This window comes from Bacillus rossius (genome assembly GCF_032445375.1).
Source record: "Bacillus rossius redtenbacheri isolate Brsri chromosome 9 unlocalized genomic scaffold, Brsri_v3 Brsri_v3_scf9_2, whole genome shotgun sequence".
In the NCBI taxonomy this organism is placed as follows: domain Eukaryota; kingdom Metazoa; phylum Arthropoda; class Insecta; order Phasmatodea; family Bacillidae; genus Bacillus; species Bacillus rossius.
Genome location: NW_026962013.1, coordinates 19,773,922 through 19,793,102, shown reverse-complemented (window position 1 = coordinate 19,793,102; position 19,181 = coordinate 19,773,922). Strand labels below are relative to the sequence as shown.

Here is a 19,181-nt window from a genome sequence, read left to right as displayed (position 1 = left end):
TTTAATTAAATTTTATTGGGAAGGAGGAATGTATCCAAGCATTTAAGACATTCTTTCAGTATTGTATTTCTAGATTATTACTTAGATTTTGTAATTATCCGGTTTTGAAGCAATCTTAAGTAAATAATTTTTTTTTTTTTGGCAATATTAAGTTGACTCTCAGTTTATTTGCCCAAGATCTTTTCATATCCAAAGTATTGCATTCTACTTGATTTGAATTGTTTTAAAAATAATGAATTTACCTTTCTAATAACATTTTATTTTTAGGTTAATAATTTTGAATTATTTTTTATCAGTTTGGTATCATCAATATATATTCTAAATTGGATACACTATGCCTGGGTTTTCCTGAGCAGGGTTTCATCATATTGTTCTATGTTTTAGGAAATAAGTCCCTGACTTCCATATCTTGTAATGTTTTATTGTTATTAGCTGAAGGGCACCGGTTCCTCCCCCGAGATCCTCCCCAATAAACAATAGCGGGGATGATGTCGCATTAAGAAACCAGTGCAGAGCAACAGTGCTTCTTACTACGCATTATTTTCTTACAAGTTATAAGAATAAAATTTTTTTAACTACAGCATGTGTGTATAGCTGCTGGTTGAAGTACCGTGTTCGCTGCGAGGGGTTCTGGCTTGAAAGTGTGTGCATTAACCAGCTCAATAAAGAAATATATTTTTTCCTTCCTTTTACAAGGTTACATGACTTGGATAAGTGGCTACCACGTAAAAATAATCTACTTCAGGCCCATCTAACCTTTGAAGTTGTCCTTTTTTTCCCCCCATAAATCATTATTTTACATTTTTGGAATTACTGTATACAGTATAATTTTATAAAACTCAAGTTTTCTAAAAAAAAATCAAACAAAACTAAATTTTTGATAATGATTTTTTGAGATGCCATAAATGTTTTAAAATAACCTTTTAAGATGTTATTAAGTTTCAAAATTTTCAGCGTGCACATTTAACTTTAAAGTATTCTATAACACCTGAAGCAACACTCTTGTCATCTGTTCTCCTCCTCTCCCCCTCCTTCCCAAAATATAAGGTTGGGTTTGCCACAGCTAGTGGAAGGGGTTCTGGGGAGGCCAGAGGTAGATTCAGAGGTTTGCCGCGAATACTGTTGGACTGGAGTTCACGTGAAGGTAATATACAGGTTGTCCATCAAGTGCCGCTGCAAATTTGACGGTTATTGAAAAAAAAAGTGAACTGCCATGAAGGTGTGTGTTTTCTGCTCTTGAAAAAAATAATCCTTTGAAATGATAATTCTATGAGAGAAATTTTGTGTTATTCATGAGGATTTTACCAACCCCTAAATTCTAACATCATGCCTGTCGTACCTTTTTAATTTACATCCTGGATGATTATGATTTGTTAAATTTTTATTTTCTGCTTCTAGTCCTTACGGTAGCCGCACAAATTCAAAAACATTTTTCAGATGTGTTTTCAAGTGCAGAAAAACTGTGAATCTCCATTGCTTTTGGTTGTGTTTTAATTTCCCATCAAAGTTGTAATGATTTATTGTTACCTGTATAATTGAAACATGTTATTCACACTTAACCAGTGTTTGCCTACTGGGATGTTTGCGAGAGATATTGAACCTGAAAATCTTAGGTTGTATTATTGTACATACGAATCTGTTTGGTACAGTGGCTGCCCTGGGCCACTTATGCAGGATACAAATATTTCGGAGAGGAATCTTAGTGGTAGGGCTGGAAGGTATGGGAGACCCCCCCCCCCCCCCCCCCAGAGAAAATGTCTGCCCCGGGACTTTGAAAAATAAACCCTTTAAAACAAACTTTTTAAAGCCAGCCTGTAACTTAAATTTTGACCATGCTGTTACTAATTTATCTTTAGAAATCTTGATATTCTTTTGTGGTTGATTGTACTCGGGTTAGTTGTATAAATCCTAACAATAAAATTCCAGTGTCATTGCCATTGTACTGAACACTGAACTGAAATCGTAAGGTAGGTATTGATCAGCACGTTAAATCACGTGCCAACAAAAAAAAAAAGTCTTACTCTTTCCATCTTTCCATTAATGTTTACGTATATTAAGGAAAACTTTACACACCTGGTTTGGAAGTTGTGTTGGTACATTGTGGTGCACTGACGCAAACAAACGACTGATGTGTCGGGTGTTGGGGGAGGGGAACCCGGACGCGGCGCGCGAATTCGTCGTTGGCGCCGCCAAAAGAGGGGGAGGCCAAGGCGCGGTTGGCGTCGGGCGTCGGTAGGGCGGCGGGGGAGGGGAGGAAGGTAAGGAGCAGGAAGAGGCGCCCCCTGTGATCTCGCGGCGGCGGCGGCGGCGGCGGCGATCCCCCTGCGCAGTCCGCGGCGAGGGAGAGACCGGGAGGCCGTCGCGCGCACAGCAGGAGGCATACCCCGCCCGCCGAGGGTGGCCGACTGCGCTCCGCCATGTACGGCATGCTGCTGGAGAGCGTGCAGCACTTCTTGCAGGTGAGCAGGGCCGGCGCGTCCACACAGGCAAACCAGGCAACCGCCTAGGGCGCCAAGTAGCTGGGGGCGGCGCAGCACGACACATAACAGCTGATATAATATGTTTAACGATTATTGAAACTGGATGAAAATGGATTTTTGTAACAGTTTGGAATGTTTATATTGATATAAGTAATTATTTAAAGTCCACGGTGACCTGTTTATGATTTGTAATAAGTAAAAAAAGTAAAAAAAAAAAAAAACAAGCCTGCTTACATTTGATTGTTGACAAAATCTTAGGCGTACGTGATGTATTTTGAGGCAAGGGAATTTTTTTTTAGGCTGCCCGGGGGGGGGGGGGAATTAAGGTTTTTCGCCTAGGGCGCCAATTGACCTTGCACCGACCCTGCAGGTGAGCCGTCCTGACCGCCGGGAGCAACCACGACCCATTAGTAGGGACACCTGTATTTCGCGATTTTTATTTCATGTCAAGGTATTTCATAAAACACTGAAGCTTTTTTCTAAGAGTCGTGGCGAATTGTGAGGGCGCAGCAGTACGGTGACCACATTCTCATCGGCCCCCGTCAAGAGCGGGACGACACCTCTCACCGACCTCCAGCCAATAACCACTGGAGAAAAGCTACAGTATTTTGTGAAGCACCTTTACACGAAATGTATTCGCGAAATACAGGTGTCCCTACCCGTTAGCAAGCCTCATGGGTCTCCTGAAGATGCCTTCGCAACCTCAGATAAACGAACACTTGATGTTACTCTCGCCAATCTCCTCAACTGAATAAATGTCTTGCAACAGCAAGATAATCCACTGCTAAAACAGAGGTGCCCACCCCCCCTAAACACTATGACTCACCCCCCCCTAACATAATGATGCGCCCCCCCCCCCCCCCCGAAATTTTTTATTCCATTTTCTCAATGATTTACTCAATTATTTTATAATATTATACTTTTTTAGTATTATATTTTATCACATTTTGCATTAATTAAAACTGATTTTCTAATAATAATTTTGGTCATATCAGGTAATATTTCCATCCTGAACCGACAGATGTCAAACTGCTTTTGTTGAGGAAAGTGCGGGGTTGCCAATTTGATTTACAAGATCCCTTTCAATTATCAAAGCACCAGAAACGTATTTTCACATTAGAAGCTATATTTATGTACATAATATATAAATTTTTCTCGTCTTTTAACAACCCTCCCCCCCCCCCCTGAAATTTTAATGACGCAGTCTGCGTCGTTACCCCCCCTTGTGGGCACCCCTGGCTAAAAATGAACACTAGATGCAGTGAGGCGAAAAGTCTTTCGTAGGGAAATCTGTGGTTCGGCATATTCTCTGATGCGGCACCACTCGGGCTCAGAATTGTTTTTTTCGGGTGGCCACTCGTTTGTGTTTCTAGCGCCGTATCGCCTCTTAGTGCAAGGCTGGGGGACTGGCGCGCAGTCTTCTCGTCGTGCACAGGGCAACCGTAATATATGAGCGGTAATCGTAACGTCGCATGGCGGGGAAATAAAAGACATAGGTGTAAATGCAAGTCCCTCGGGAACTTTCAAAAATCTGTACCAAAGTGTTTCATGCCTAAAATGTATTCTGAAAACGTGTCCAAGCCATTTTTTTTTTTAACTCTGTTAAAAATTTTTCAGTCTAATAAACGAATAAGTACGGAAACAGAACCACGCATCTGTCGCCAGTGCATTCTTAAATGCTTTTCGTAAAGAGACTTCACACTGATCTGGAGCAGTTGTTAAATCGCGCTGTTTCTTCAGGTTATGCACACCGTATGTGTGCCCACAGGGCCGCAACTAGAGTCTCTGGCACCCGAGGCATGAAAGGATTCATGCGCCCTCCCTTTTTTTTTGCACATACCACACCAATAAAGCGGGGGGTCTGGGGGCCCTCCCACGGAAAAAATGGTGCTATTTAAGCATTTTCCATACCTACATGTAACAGTTTCTGTGCTACTGTAACTTCCATGCAAAAACTTTTTTCCAGTTACCAGTTGTAGTAGGAATTACAATGCAAGCGATTTCGGCGCCCCCACAGCTTTGCGTCCGGGGCGTATGCCCCATTCCCTCCCCTCCCCCCCCCCACCACCTAGTTGCGGCCCTGTGTGCTCAGGCAGGTGGGGGACCACCGCGGGATCGACGGCGCCTGTACTTGGCCGCTGCGCGCCCATAGGCATGGCCAGGGGGGGGGGGAGGATCGTGGCTGTTCCCGCGCCCACAGGCTTGGACAGAAGGGTTTGGGGGGGGGGGGTTCTTGCCTGTTCCCTGTCTGCGCCCGGCGACCACGCGGCGGCCCGAGGCTGACCCCGGGGGCAGGTGCCGCCCCCGGCTCGAGACAGTCGCAACTCAATGCCAGAACTAACGCTCTTATTGAAGTTATACTTCTTTAGAAGCGCTATGAAAAAAAAAAAAAAAAAGAGAGATGAGATGAGATTGAATTTTTGCGATGCGCGCGCACCATGGCAATGAAAATTGATACGAGGAAGAAAAAAAAGGCCACAAACAATTAAAAATTATATACGTGATTTTAAATCGTATACTTTAGTGATTGATTTAGTGAGTGGTCCATAAATAATAACAATATTATATATTTATTGCGAATATTAGTGATATAAAATGTGTTACTAATCTTTTTCAATTGTATTTATATAAATGAGGTATTACTTAATAATAATTATACCTAATTAATAAATTAGGATATACATTCAGTATATTTACTGATTTTCATTATTAATTAAAATTTATCTCGATTATTTTACTAAATTCAATAATAATTTATTAATTTTATGCACCTGTTTATATTAATATTCAATACTAAGTATTTATTAACATTTTTTTTAAATGATAGAATTTATATTTATTCTTTACCAACCGTACCTATTTATAATATCACTCCAGTCCTTTTGTGATTTTAGTTCTGTTGATTATTTGCGTGCAAAATTAAAGTTAGTTTTTTATTACGCCAAGTAAGTATAAATTTTAACGTGCGTAAATAAGTACACACGCCAATTTTTTTATTATTTGGAAATCAGCGAACTGTGCTGTATTTATTCTCAATCTTACAAGTTAAAGTTATTTACTTTCGAAAAAAAAAAGTTGGCTACCATGATTTTTTTTTAATTTGGGTCGTTCGTTTATGGAGAATATTCACCATAAATGCTTCGGATCATCTATTTTCCAATAATCTACATAGCCGCAAAGCACGAGTGTTGACATTCATAACTTTAGTTTCAATTTGTAAGAAAAAAAACACACACACAACGAGCACACGCCTGCACATGTGCACATGGCAACCATGCTTATTTCATTGCTACCAAGATAGTTCAACATCTTAAAAAAAAATAGCTAATCATGGGGACTGTCAACAGAAGTGAAAACTTAAAACTATGTTTTTAAATGTGTAATATGACATTATTTCTATGTCAAATGTACGTAAGTAAATGATTTTGGTATTATATCAGTACGATGTCAGCATATCATTTATCCTTACATCATTTTTTAGTCACAGCAGATGTCAGTGGTATGTAAAAATTACGTAAAAATTCATTACCTAGCTGTGATTTACCAGTGATGTCAGACCTAGGTCATGTATTCACGTGCTAAATTAACTTCACTAACTGCTACTTCAGCATGTCGGTGATGCAAACTCACAAGATTTTACCCATCCGAAAAAAGAGTCCAGCACGCACATGATGCAGTCGAGTATATACAATGTATTCGAGTATATATGCGTATACATGTACACAGGCCGCTGCGATTCGCCAGTCTGGCGCAACACGTCACTAGCATGTCGGTGACGCAAACCAAAACCCAACCCTACAAAAAATCGCTCAACGCGGCTAAAGAAGTTTTCACTTCAAAAATTTCCAACGTATATTAGTTTTCAATTATGCTCAATACAGCACTCCGCTGATACACCATTCCATAAATTCAGAACTAATAAGTAATTTATGTAAAAATCGCTGTTTATTTATTTATTTATTTATTTAAGTCATCATGTTTGAGAAATGTTTATATGTTTTCTTCACATTCAAAACTTCAATTTTTTATGTTGGCATTTCTTAACCGCACAGTTTGTCCCATTGGCCTTATTCGTTAGGTTAGATCACTTTACAAACTAACCACCGTCAGAAAAATCCTGAAGGGCTGCCCATCCAAGGGGCAACAATTCAGACAACCTTTCAAAAACACTACTGTCAGAAAAATCCTGATGGGCTGCCCTTCCAAGGGGCAATTTTTCAGGATTATTTAAACACTAAAAGAAATATGTTTTCAGAAATTGGATGGGCTGCCCTTCCAGTCGCTGTACAAACAAACCATTGCCAGAAAAATCCTGAAGGGCCGCTCTTCCAAGGGGCAGCATTTCAGTCGCCCCGCTGAGAAGGGCGCGAGGGTTGGGGGTGGGGGAAAGGGCTGGGGAGAGGGGGCAGGGACGTGCCATGTCAGGCTGGGACACCACTATAGCGCGGCGGATGCGGCGCGAATGAAATACGAGACATTTCGTATATTTCTTCCGGCCAGTCACGTTAGACACATCTGTGACGTCAGCGCGACAAAAAAAAATTTTCCCGATCGATGAAATGTTTTTTTTTTTCTATGACCATCGTGTCGCGGATGCGATGTCACTTAAAAGAAAATGAGACTTTGGTTTTATTATTAATATTATTTATTTCCCATCAATAAAAGAGTTTCTACATCCCCCTCCTCCCCCCCCCCCAAAAAATGAAACTATGCGTACGATTTTGAATTTTTTTTCCCCACGCGTGAGCTTACCCTGATGGTAGAACTAAAATTACACTACTTTTGCTAATAAATTCATTGAAAACCTAAAGAGTTGTGCGATACGCGTGGATCACGGGTTTGGTTTGGACATGGTAACATTAACTGTATGTATTTATTTTTTAAATTGTTAGTTTTGTAAAGCAGGAGGCCCGACAACAGTACTCCCCCCATTTTTTTTCTAGTCGTGGACATCGACGAGCGCAGGGTAGCCGGGTTCAAAAACTACGTAAGAAACTCAAGACGTAGAAAAGTTCAACATTGAAGTTTTCAAATACCCGTTTATAAACTACGCAAGTTACAAAATAGCTACGCAGGCATCGGCCAACTTTCAACTTTTTTGCGTTTTTTGCTTGCATTTCCGCCCGCCATATTTGAAGTGAATTGTTTCGAAAACTTTGAAATGTGAGAGTTTATGTGCACAGAAAGCGAAGATGTTTATTTTTTTAAAATATTAAATACAACACATTTTAACACAGTGAAAGAAAATAACACATTTAAACAAATTATTTAAAATTTCATATTTCTTTCCTGATAAACACGAACTATCGAATAGACGCCAAGGAAATAAATTGTTTTAGAATGGTTTACAATTCTATGTTGTACGTTTGGTGATGTTATGGTACTTTAGCGTTTTATAAACGACCTTGATTTTCTTTCGTTGGTTGCGTCCCTTTCGTAGTTTATAAGCTCAACCTAAAGTCTCTGCCACACGTTATATTTTCGTCTCTGACATTATTTGACAACTAATTCAGAGGGGTACTTAATATTAGACGACATATGGCTTTCAATATTCTCCGTCAAATAAAGTTGTACAGCTAGAGAGACGGATGGAAAAGAGAGAAATAAACATAAATATTAAGAAAGATCGAAAAAAATTACCTTAGATATAACGAATGGGTGGTAAGATACCCAATTGTAAATTATAGTGAAGAATGTGTGATTCCCTCTTGGCTGCATGCAGATACGACACAATGACATATTCAGTTTAGTGTTAAGAACGAATAAGAATGCGCATAAAAGTCACGGCTGATGTTTCATTTTATCCGGTTGCGTCGCTTTAAGCGAAGAGCTTTCCTCACGCCTGTAACGAGCTGAACAGGAAACCCATATCTACGGTCGGAGCAAAAAAAAAAAAAGCGCGATAAATTTAGCGCCCTAACTGCTGATTGTTACCAAGAATAGCTCTTCCACTCCTGTCCTGAAATAAACACGTAGTCACTTCTCCCACTCCCGTAGTTCTTCATGAGCCGAGTCGATGCCCTGGCCACGGATTGATGTACAACGGACCAAGGGCGTATCCTGATTTGAAAAAAAAAGGGGGGGGGGGGCATAAAATATAACAAGGAACAATGAGCTGTAATAAGAAAATTCTTAACTAATTCTCACTATATATATATGTATATATATGCTTATGTGTAACATCTTAGCTCTCGGTAGACGGCATTTGGTTTTGGAGTATTTTCCGTGACTGCGACAGAAGTAGAGGAACAGAAGTTCGTAACAGATAGTTCTGCTTTCTATGGTGGATGGCGCGAACCAAAGTTCAGAAAGCCAAAGGGAATCTTCACAGTATTAACTGTCATTGGCGATTACATTAAACATATATTTATTGTTTTTTCTTTTTTTTATAATGGTATGGCACCACGAACTCTCCTCCCTCCACTTTTTCGACTCTTTTGTGCCTGATTCTGAAAATCACAACAGCGAAGAGATGAAGTGCAGATTCAACGCCATCCATAATACGAGAGCCGCGCACAAGCTTCTTGAATCGGACTCTCTTGAGAAGGCTTGTCTATTTTGCAGACACACGTAAACAAAGCGTGCTGAAGCCCTAACAAACAGTGGCATTTCCTCGCCGCATGAGGCACGAGTGGTTTTGCAAACTCTTTGTATACAGCAAAGTAAATTCTGAAGCAAAACTTTAATGATTGAAAGGAACTGGAAAAAGAAAAAAATTCTCGGGGCTTCAATAACACCTATGACTAGAGACCGGAAAAATTCGTGGGTTCAATGACCTTCAGGATATACTCCAATATCCTCTACACACTCGGCCCAATGCCAACTGTTCATTGGTTGCTGACTTGTGAGACGTCTCGACTGGGTGGTCTGTGGTCGACACTTCTATGAGTGAGGGTCTCTAATTGGCCCTCAGTCCTCCAGATTAACAGTAAACCAATTGCAGAAGCAGCACTAAGATATAATTATTTGTATTTTAGCAAAACACGAAGTGAACCCGCGAATTTTTCAGGTCTCTACCAATGACATGTCTTCACGATTCTCCAAGTAGGACTCGGTATATAATTTCACCAGCTACCATTGGCGGAAAGTGCACGGCACTAACGATAACGCGCGGACAGGGGTCGGTGCCACAGCAGACAACGCGGATGCTCGCAGGCGTCCGCCTGACCAATCGTCGTGCAATCGTCGCGACGCCGAACTTGGTGCCTCGGCGGACGCCGACGCCTCGTCGCGCAAAGGGCAGCAAGTTTGCGAACACCAGCCGCGTTCGCCAGCATTCGGCGAGCGGCTGCTTCGTCAATAAGCACTCCGCGCGCGGCTCTGTTTCGGCTCGGCCCCATTGTTCTGCGCCCGCCAGGTGACTACACAGTCTGTTCGACGAGATGCGGCGAGACTTTTACGACCGGTGCTCCATTCAGCAGCGGCTCCGGGACTGACTTTCCGGGAAGGGGGGGGGGGGAGTTGACATCGAGCCACAACTTGTTTAAGTAAAAAAATTATATTCTCCTCTTTCAGAAGTGAAAATAATAATTATGATTTTGGATATTTTGTGTCATTTTGAGTAAATTTTAAATAATTTTTAATAAAACAAAAGTGTGAATGGAGTCCACGCGCGACAGAATTGAAACTTCTTGCTTATTATATTATTAGGTATAGGAAACATAATTATCTTCAGCTAAAATCGCAGATAAAAAATATATATATGCAAGTATGCAAGTGTGCAAGTATGCTGCGTCATATTTACTTCTCCCCTGCCGTCTCCCCCTCTACCGGTTCCCCCACCACGTACCTAAACTGTTCCCCTCGTGCGATCGGAACTTTCGTAACGCTCGAAAATTGTAGGCCACCTCAGCAAAGAAGTTTCACTTAAAAAAAATAGAAATTTTGACTCTTAAATCTAAGATGGTGGCCGGTCATTGAACTACTCCTGTTCCCACCAACCACCACGGACCAGAAGGAACATCTAGGTACCCACTCATATTGCGGAAATCATTCGCTTGTTCTAGCTCGTTAATTGCTCTTTGGCTGTGCTTAGTGTGGCTGTGCTTTAGCGGGACTGAAGCGAGCGTTTGCAATACAGCTTGAGTATAGTCTGTTCTGTAGGGTTCAGGCAAGCTGAGAAGCATTCGACTACTTCTATCAGAGGATGCAACAAAAGAAAAATGCCATGTACAATAGCATGATAAAGTGAATCGAACACCCTACCATCATTTACATCGAAGATGGTGAATGTCCCTGTATCCATTTAACGTTCAGGCTTAAGCTGTTGAATAATTTGACGAAATAAGTCAAAAAAATACAGTATAAGTCTCGATTAACGGAGCTTATTATAACGTATTATCCGAGCCGACTTAAAGATTACATTACCAGCAGAGACTGGCTCAGAATAATTGAAACATTTTCTTGAGGATCTATAAAACGATCCAACTGCTGTGCGAATCCTAAGGAACATTAACCACAAATCATGGAGTGACTTGAAAGAATCTATCCACAAGAAAAGCTGAAGGGGGAAAAAAAATCATTAACCCTTGAAAATGATACGTAGGCTACCACTGGGAAAATTGAAAACCAATACGTTTTTATTTATTACATCCGAGTTATCCGAGTTTTTGCTTATCCGAAATTTGGCTTATCCGAGGTTGCCGCGGTTCACATAATTCGGTTAATCGAGGCTCTACTATATTCACATACCCAGAAACTAGCTCATGAATAAAAATAATAATTTCCTTAATTTTATAAAAAATAGAAAGAAAGGGGTTAATATCTCGCCGACGCGTCTGCCAAGCACTTACACGCTGTTCAAGATGCGGCGAGACATCTCTGAGAGGTGCCACATTGAACGCTATCACACATAAGATATCATTAGAGACCCGTGAATTACGCGGATTCAATGACCTCCAGGATAGACTCCAATATCCTCTACACACATTAGGGCAAATGCCAACTGTTCATCGGCTGCTGACTTGTGAGTCGTCTCGACTGGGTGGCCTGTGATTCGACACTTCTATGAGTGAGGGTCTCTAATTGGCCCTCAGTCCTCCAGATTAACAGAGAACCAATGACCGAAGCAGCACTAAGGTATAATTATTTGAATTTTAGCATAACACGAAATTAATCCGCGAAATTCACGGGTCTCTAGATATCATACGTAACGATCCTTTGAGCGGACTGTTTCTATTCACGTAGCTGGTGCAGGGACTTAGCCAGGGGGTAGGTCCATGGGGATCGAACCCTTCCCTTTCCAGGTTTTAAAAACAAACATACCAAGACAGAGTAAGAAAATTACAAAAACCTGGACACATAACGTTACAGAGAAATTTATTTTGGAAGGAATTATGTAATCTCCTTAGTGGGCTACAATAATGTAATAATGCCTCCACATTACAGCCCGATATGCCTCGCACACAGAAAAGGAAGGAATCGTGTTTTCAATATTAGTCTACATCTAACACTGCTTTGCGTATATACTTTAGACTTTTTTTTAGCGAAATCATAAAATAAAAAAATGGACTCAAGGAAAAAAGCATGAAAGGCAATTAAATAAAAATGTTCAGTTTTCATTTATCAAGAAAACCCATTACTTAAATTTCTAAGCGTAAACGTTGGAGTACTAAAAGTATACTAACTATTCCCTGAGATTTTAGTGTAACGAGAAATTTTCAACTATTAAGAACACTTAGGTATTCATAAAAGTTATATCATTGTTATACCGGACCCACGCCTTCAGAAAATCCTGGCTGCGGCCCTGGCTGATTACCATTCACCCCGTTATACGGAGTTGGAAGGTATCGAAATTAATTCTCCTCCTCCTTCTCACCCCCCCCCCCCCCCGAAAGAACAGTCGGCACGTCCAGGGTCGGCGATCCGCACGTAGAGCGGCCCGCTCTCGGAGCGTCGAGGAGCGCTTCCGGCAGTCCCAGGACCTCGGCCAACTTGGCATTCAGCGCGGCGGGTCGCGGATCGAACACCATCCCGCCTGATAGCTTCCGGCGAGAGAGCCCCCCAGGGGCACATTTGGGGGGGGGAGGAGGGACTCTCCCATTGTTCCACTCCGCCTGATTGGTCACGGCCAAGGCCGCGGGTTTGCGTGCCGGGCGCCCGTCCTTGGGGGCTCGCCTCTAGGGGCTCGCACGCCGACCTCCGCCGCTGCTCTCCCCTCCTCCTTGCCCAGTTCATCACGACACCTCTCGTCTGCAATATTTACTATCAACTAACTATACTAACTTCAAGCTACGGCGACCTAGAGGCGTGCCGTTCAATTGGGAGAATGTACGTACGTATACAGCAAGTGCAGCCAGCTGCATATTTATTTGTATTCATCTATGCGAGTTAAAAAAAAAATACTATAGTAAATACTTTTATAATAAAAATGCTTTATTAATATTTTATCCAAGTTCATAATATTTCAAACCGATTATCAATCTTAAAGACAATCTATATTCGTGAAAGAAAGGGTTTGTTTGTCTGTAGACGACGAAGCTTGGACCTTATGAAATTTTGACATGGATCCTCCAGATCGAAGAGATCCGTTTCAAATTAGATACAGTTAAAGTATTTTACCATCATCGTTATGTTACACCACGTTTTTACCGATATCACTATATGGCAGTGGCTATTTATTGAATGGTTGATGATGCTTCCTTCGTCTCCTGGCAACGACTGTTGCATTTTTTTTGATGCTTTGATAACTTTCGGAGCATAATCCAGAATATATATTTTTTAATCTTTGCCATAATATTAACTTATATGACATATTAATTTGAAACTGAAGGCCCTTAAGAATGTTTGACTGCAAGATGGTGTCTTTGGTTTACATTTCTAACGGTTATCTTAGTTATATATTTTTTTCCAAAAATTGGTTTACAAAATCAATATAGTTGTTTTTTTTTTTTTTTTTTTTTTTTTCGTTCAAGTCGTCTCAGTGGGATAGTCTTCACATGAAAGTATCATTGATATTTTATTTTTAAAAGACTGTTGAGGTGCCAGGAGAAAGATGAATACACAAACACACAGAAAACAAGCCAAAATCAGCTGACTCCAAATGTTAAATGTATAGATAGAGAATACCGAGGAAGGTATTAGTCAGAACAATACCACAACACAGACGAACACAGCGGGCTTACAACGAGACAGTTTCAACACAGCCAAACAACAAGCTTGGAAAAACCAGCGACATACAGGAGGAAACAAAAAAAAACAACAGATAATCTGGACAACACACCGACAATAAACTGTCACACATGCGTACTCAGCGATGAAGTTAAGGGGCCCGCCTACCTGGGCACACATACGGTGTGCAGAGCTTAAGGAAAAACAACGCGATTTCAAAACTACTCAAGATTTCCGAGTGGGGCCTACTTACGAATAGCATTTAAGAGTTCGCTGAGACCCGAAAAGTACTTTTAATTTCGGATTAATTTTTTAAACTGTATTTTTAGAAGCGTTAAAATGCCTAAAACGCGTGTTTTCAATGTAATTTTTAGGCATAAAACAATCAGTACAGATTCTTGAAAGCACTAAGGGGCTTGCATAACACCTTTATCTTCATTTCTCCGCCATATAATGTTACGGTCACCGCTCAAATTTCACTGTTATCCTATGACGACGAGACGAATGCGCGCCAGTTCAGAGACTTGAGCTTAGAGGCTATACCGCGCTGGAAGCACCAGCGAGCGTCGCGCTTATCATCCCGCCTCACTAACACACATACACCCCTGACGAGGTGGGCCCCTTAAACGACTCAAGGATGACAGTAATAGCTAAACTCAATAGGCTTCCCAAGGTAAAAAAGTTGCGACTTTTCGGGAAAATAGCTCTGACTACCGTCATTGATCACAAACATACCTACTGATACAATGTTAGAAATAACAGTACATTTATGAACTTTCCCTGTCGATGAATGCACCTTAAACAAACAAAGAATACTTCGCAATTTCAGTTAGCTGATTCTTCGCAGAAACTAGGCTGGATTCAGACTTCAGAGTTTCGCGTTCAATTGTATTCAGTGTAAGTAGGCACGTGGGAAAAGGAAGAGTATTCTTTGTTGTAGATTTATCAAGTTATTGAATGATTGGTTAATTTACCAAATTCATATTCAAAGTAAGTAAACTAAGAACTCGCCAATTAAGGAAACTATAAGAAAATTCACGAAGATTTTTGGATGATTTGTAACCAGCATTTGTCGTTAATGAAATATTTTTTTTTTAGCTTAGTAGTTGTCACTGGAAATCCGGGGGTTTAACACCTCTCCTTTTGTATTAATATTTATATTTGTCCAGTGTTCGGGTTTTCCCTATTGTGACACGCAGTGCAAACCAGCGATGACGTGTATGTCCGAAACCAAAATGAAAGAACGCCCGGGACTACCTATGCCTCGCAGCCAGGGGCGAAGCCAGGGGAGGGGGGGGAAGGGGGTTTTAGGGGTTCAAACCACCCCCCTTCCCTTTAGCATAAAATCTTTAATTAATTTCTTATTCATCACTCAAACAAATTTCATATTAAAATTAATAAAAAAATTTTACCATTACAATATTTAAATTTAAGTATACCGAAAACTGCTAAAATAGCACTATTTTACACCTTAAAATCCAAATTTTCCCGGGGGAGGACCCCCGGACCCCCCGCTTTAATACGTAGGGAGGGGGGCGGCATGCTTCTTAACACCCCCCATACACAAATCCTGGATCCGCCACTGGGACTACCTATGCCCCGCAGCTGGAGTACGGCGAGGAGGCGTGGCTCGGGATCCTGGAGGCGGCGGGCTGCAAGTTCACCGTGTTCAACACGCACCAGATCTACCCGGACAGCCTGATCCCCAACCTGGCGGTGGCGTGCGCCCGCGTCACCGGCCAGGCCTCCGAGGACGAGTTCATGCAGTTCTTCGGCCGCTGCTTCGTGCGCTTCTTCAGCAACTTCGGGTGAGCCGCCCGCCCTCCGTCCTCCGTCGTGCACCGACTTCACCTCCTCCCGGTAGGCAATCGCGATCTGGAATTTTTTTTGACGTGACAACGTCTGATGAATCGACGAATGCCGGCTGCACCCACGAAAAAGTGTCCCGTTACGCACATTGTTCCGTTACGCTATGTCCCGTTACGCCCATGGTCCCGTTACGTTGTGTCCCGTTACGCTCATTGTCCCGTTACGCCGTGTCCCGTTACGCTCATTTTACGCTTGCGCCGCACCGACAGAAGTGAAAACTTAAAACTTTGTTTATAAAAATGTGTAATATGAAATAATTTCTACGTAAAATGTACGTAAGAAAATGAATCTGATTACTAGTATAATTTCAAGTATTTATTCTTTTATTATTAAAAAAAAGTAGCATCTGTTGGTGAGTGCAATAATAATAGGTTATGTTAGATATTTGATTATAATTTATTTATATGAAAACTTGTTCATAATTTCTATATTTAAACTTTATAGCTAAACGCCAGTTTTTAAAATTAATTACAAGTCATCTAGACGTGAACTGTTTCGTCGACTGTTTATAAAGTGAAGTGAAAAGTTAATGTGGTTTTCATTGCTTATTACAACAACAATAATTTCGGCAATAAATGTTAATTATTCTTGCATTTTAAACATCTGATTACTAGTATAATTTCAAGTATTTATTCTTTTATTATTAAAATAAAAATGATTCAATTTTATTCATAAAAGTATGCAATCATTTCATCAATGTTTTGTTATGACGTTGTCACGTTAAACTATCGTCCGTAAACCGACTTTACAGAAAACCAATTTTTTTAAAAATATTTATTTGGAAACCAGTTGCCGACAAATAATTTTCAATACTACAAGACATATATTGTACCTTTGTACAACACATATCGATGTTTATTTTTGGATATATCAAATAACGTTTTTCGGGATAATACTAAGTTGTTTCATTCAAGCATAATGTTTTTTTTTTTTACCACGGAAAGGATAATCTAATATTCAATAATTGTACTTTATTTTGTTTCATTATGACATTTAATGTGCGCAGTTAACTGGGGAGCTGTTCGGGGAACGGTTTACAAATAGCTATTGGAGGTTTTGGGCGACACAAAGCATAAATGCCCGGGTATGAATCCGAAACCAATACTACTGCAAACACTATTTTGTAGTGATAAAAATGTTTTTTTTTTCATTTAAATGTGCACATGTACAAATTTACATATGTATTTTACATGAATATTTCTGTTCCATTTACAAAAAAAAAAAATTCAACACGATAACATGTTTGCTTGCAATAAAAGTTGATCAACATTTATTGTTGACCTTTGGCGACGAATCGGTTCAAATTTTAAAATCCTCAAAATTGGTATGATTTTAAAAGGCTTCTTACAGTGAAAATTAATTTCCTGAAATAACTAAACCATATCACACAGCAGCCACCAGCATTGTCTGTAAACCCAAAGATTATCAGTTTTTAAAATTTATTTGGTTTTCCTTATCTATGCTGCACAAATATGTTGAAAATCCAACTTTGTCATGCACTGTAAATTATTATTATTTTTTCATTTTATTGAATTTCGGCCACTCAAAAAAGTCAGCAAGTTGAACCGTGTAAAATGTTATATAGAATAATAACCTGGAACGGGTCACACACCCTTAAAACATTGGAAATCTCTCAAAACTTTATTCTTTTTTTCAGGGAGGATACGTTTAACCATGTTTAACCAGTATTTTTTTTTGACGTGACAACGTCTAATAAATCGATTAACGCCGGCTGCACGCACGAAAAAGTGTCCCGTTACGCACATTGTCCCGTTACGCTGTGTCCCGTTACGCTCATTGTACGCTTGCGCCGCATCTATCTCTCTTCCACTCAATTGGAACAACCATAGATTTGACTTTTCGAGGCACATTAAACTTGAAACACTCCCATTGGTTTCCTACTTTTCCTATCATCGTCCTATTCTTAACAGAGTAACAGAGATTGGAAGAAGTTAAATAGCAAACATGTATAAAAGTCAGGGGCGCAACAACTAAATTTCCAAAGGGGGGGGGGGGCAATATACCTTTTTATAAAGAATCATTGATCCCCCCTATTGAAGCGGGGGGTCCGGGGGTCCTCCCCCGGGAAATTTGTATTTCAAGGTGGAAAATGGTGCTATTTAAGCAGTTTTATTATCTAAAAATTGATTACACAGCACTTTCATTACCCCCGTTTGCCCCCACTTCAAGGTTTCAGAAGGGGGGGGGGGCAAAATACCCTTGCCCCCCCCTGTTGTTGCGCCCCTGATAAAAGTTATAGTTAAAATAATCTGTTCGTTAAAGTAATAAACATATTTGAATTAATGAGTGCAAATAAAAGTAAATTTATCAATTAAATTGTAGATTTCATTTCACTCCTTCTTTGTATCCATACAAAATAGTGATAATCCAATAAAAAATGATTCAATTTTATTCATGAAAGCATGCAATCATTTCATCAATGTTTTGTTATGACGTTGTCACGTTGAAATATCGTCCGTAAACCGACTTTACAGACAACCAATATTTTTTTAAATATGTATAGAGTATAATCCTCTGAACTGCGTGCTCGACCCTCCGGGCCCGCAGGTACGACCAGACCATCAAGGCGACGGGCCGCTACTTCTGCGACTTCCTGCAGAACGTGGACAACATCCACCTGCAGATGCGCTTCACCTACCCCAAGATGAAGTCGCCGTCCATGTACATCACGCACGTGGACACCGAGGGCGTGGAGCTGGTGTACCGCAGCACGCGCCAGGGCTTCATACACTACTTCATGGGTGAGGGCCGCGGATCTTAGCGCAATCCCTGCTAGAGTGTGTTCGTCTGTTTGTCCTTATTCCACACAGCAACGGAGCGACATGATATAGTTTATGGACCAGAGAGTAACATAGGCCACATATGATTACGAAATTCCATCCCCAAGGGAGTTAAAGAGTGGTAAATTATGTTTCATAATAGAAAATTGCAGCAGATTAGTCATATACACACTAACAGTGAATTTATTATCAATTCTCTAGGGCCGCCACACGGTCATATGGTAAGTTCTGGCGACTTCTCCTTGGCGAAACCCGTCCGCTTAGTGAAGTTCGCGGCTGCTGGCGAAATGAAGGCGCTAATGACAGTTTCGTTTAGAACTTCTCCAAAAGATGGCGTTGCCTTGAATTTGTTTACGTGCTATCGTTTGGTCTTGCGTAGAGGTTACATACCTTCTCAAAAAAAATGGAGCTGAAGATTGGCGTCCCGGTTTTGCTGATGCGTAGCCTTGTTGCACCGAGATTTTGCAGTCAATGGGACTTTAAAATCAAAATTTCCCGTTTTTCAAGTATATGTCTTACAGACTGGAAACTTGGTAGTGATGTTCCTTATATGTGTTTCACCCGGAAAACGCCGGGTACTTCAGCTAGTAAGCTATAATTTAAACACTTGTAACTTTGTGCTGCTTATGCAATGGGCTCACAGTTTTTCTAGAGTTATTTGGGCCAATCAGAAACCCACAATCAAAAGATTGACGAAAACACAAGCTACTCATGTTGATACGTTCTCACATGTGAGCAACAAGTGTGTGGCATTTGAAAGTGTGTGTGTGTGGTTAAGACTGTGGTGTCTATCCCGAAGGTCTTTGAATCCGCCGGGCTCGTAAAACACGCAATGTACGTGACGAACACTCCATCTACGAAAAAAAAATTATATATATATCATTGGGGGCTGGAATTTATCGCTGGCATTTATCACGGTGGG

General features: G+C 40.7%; 1 protein-coding gene across 1 annotated transcript in view; it reads left to right on the top strand.

The window, feature by feature from the left end:
* Positions 1-2,340: 2,340 nt before the first annotated feature.
* The window catches only part of LOC134543278 (uncharacterized), an 88,295-nt gene continuing 71,454 nt past the window's right edge, over positions 2,341-19,181 (top strand). The window contains exons 1-3 of the mRNA XM_063388188.1: positions 2,341-2,459; positions 15,195-15,397; positions 18,027-18,220. Of these exons, the coding sequence (XP_063244258.1) occupies positions 2,418-2,459; positions 15,195-15,397; positions 18,027-18,220 (439 nt within the window). The 5' untranslated portion in view covers positions 2,341-2,417. The remainder of the gene's footprint in view (positions 2,460-15,194; positions 15,398-18,026; positions 18,221-19,181) is intronic.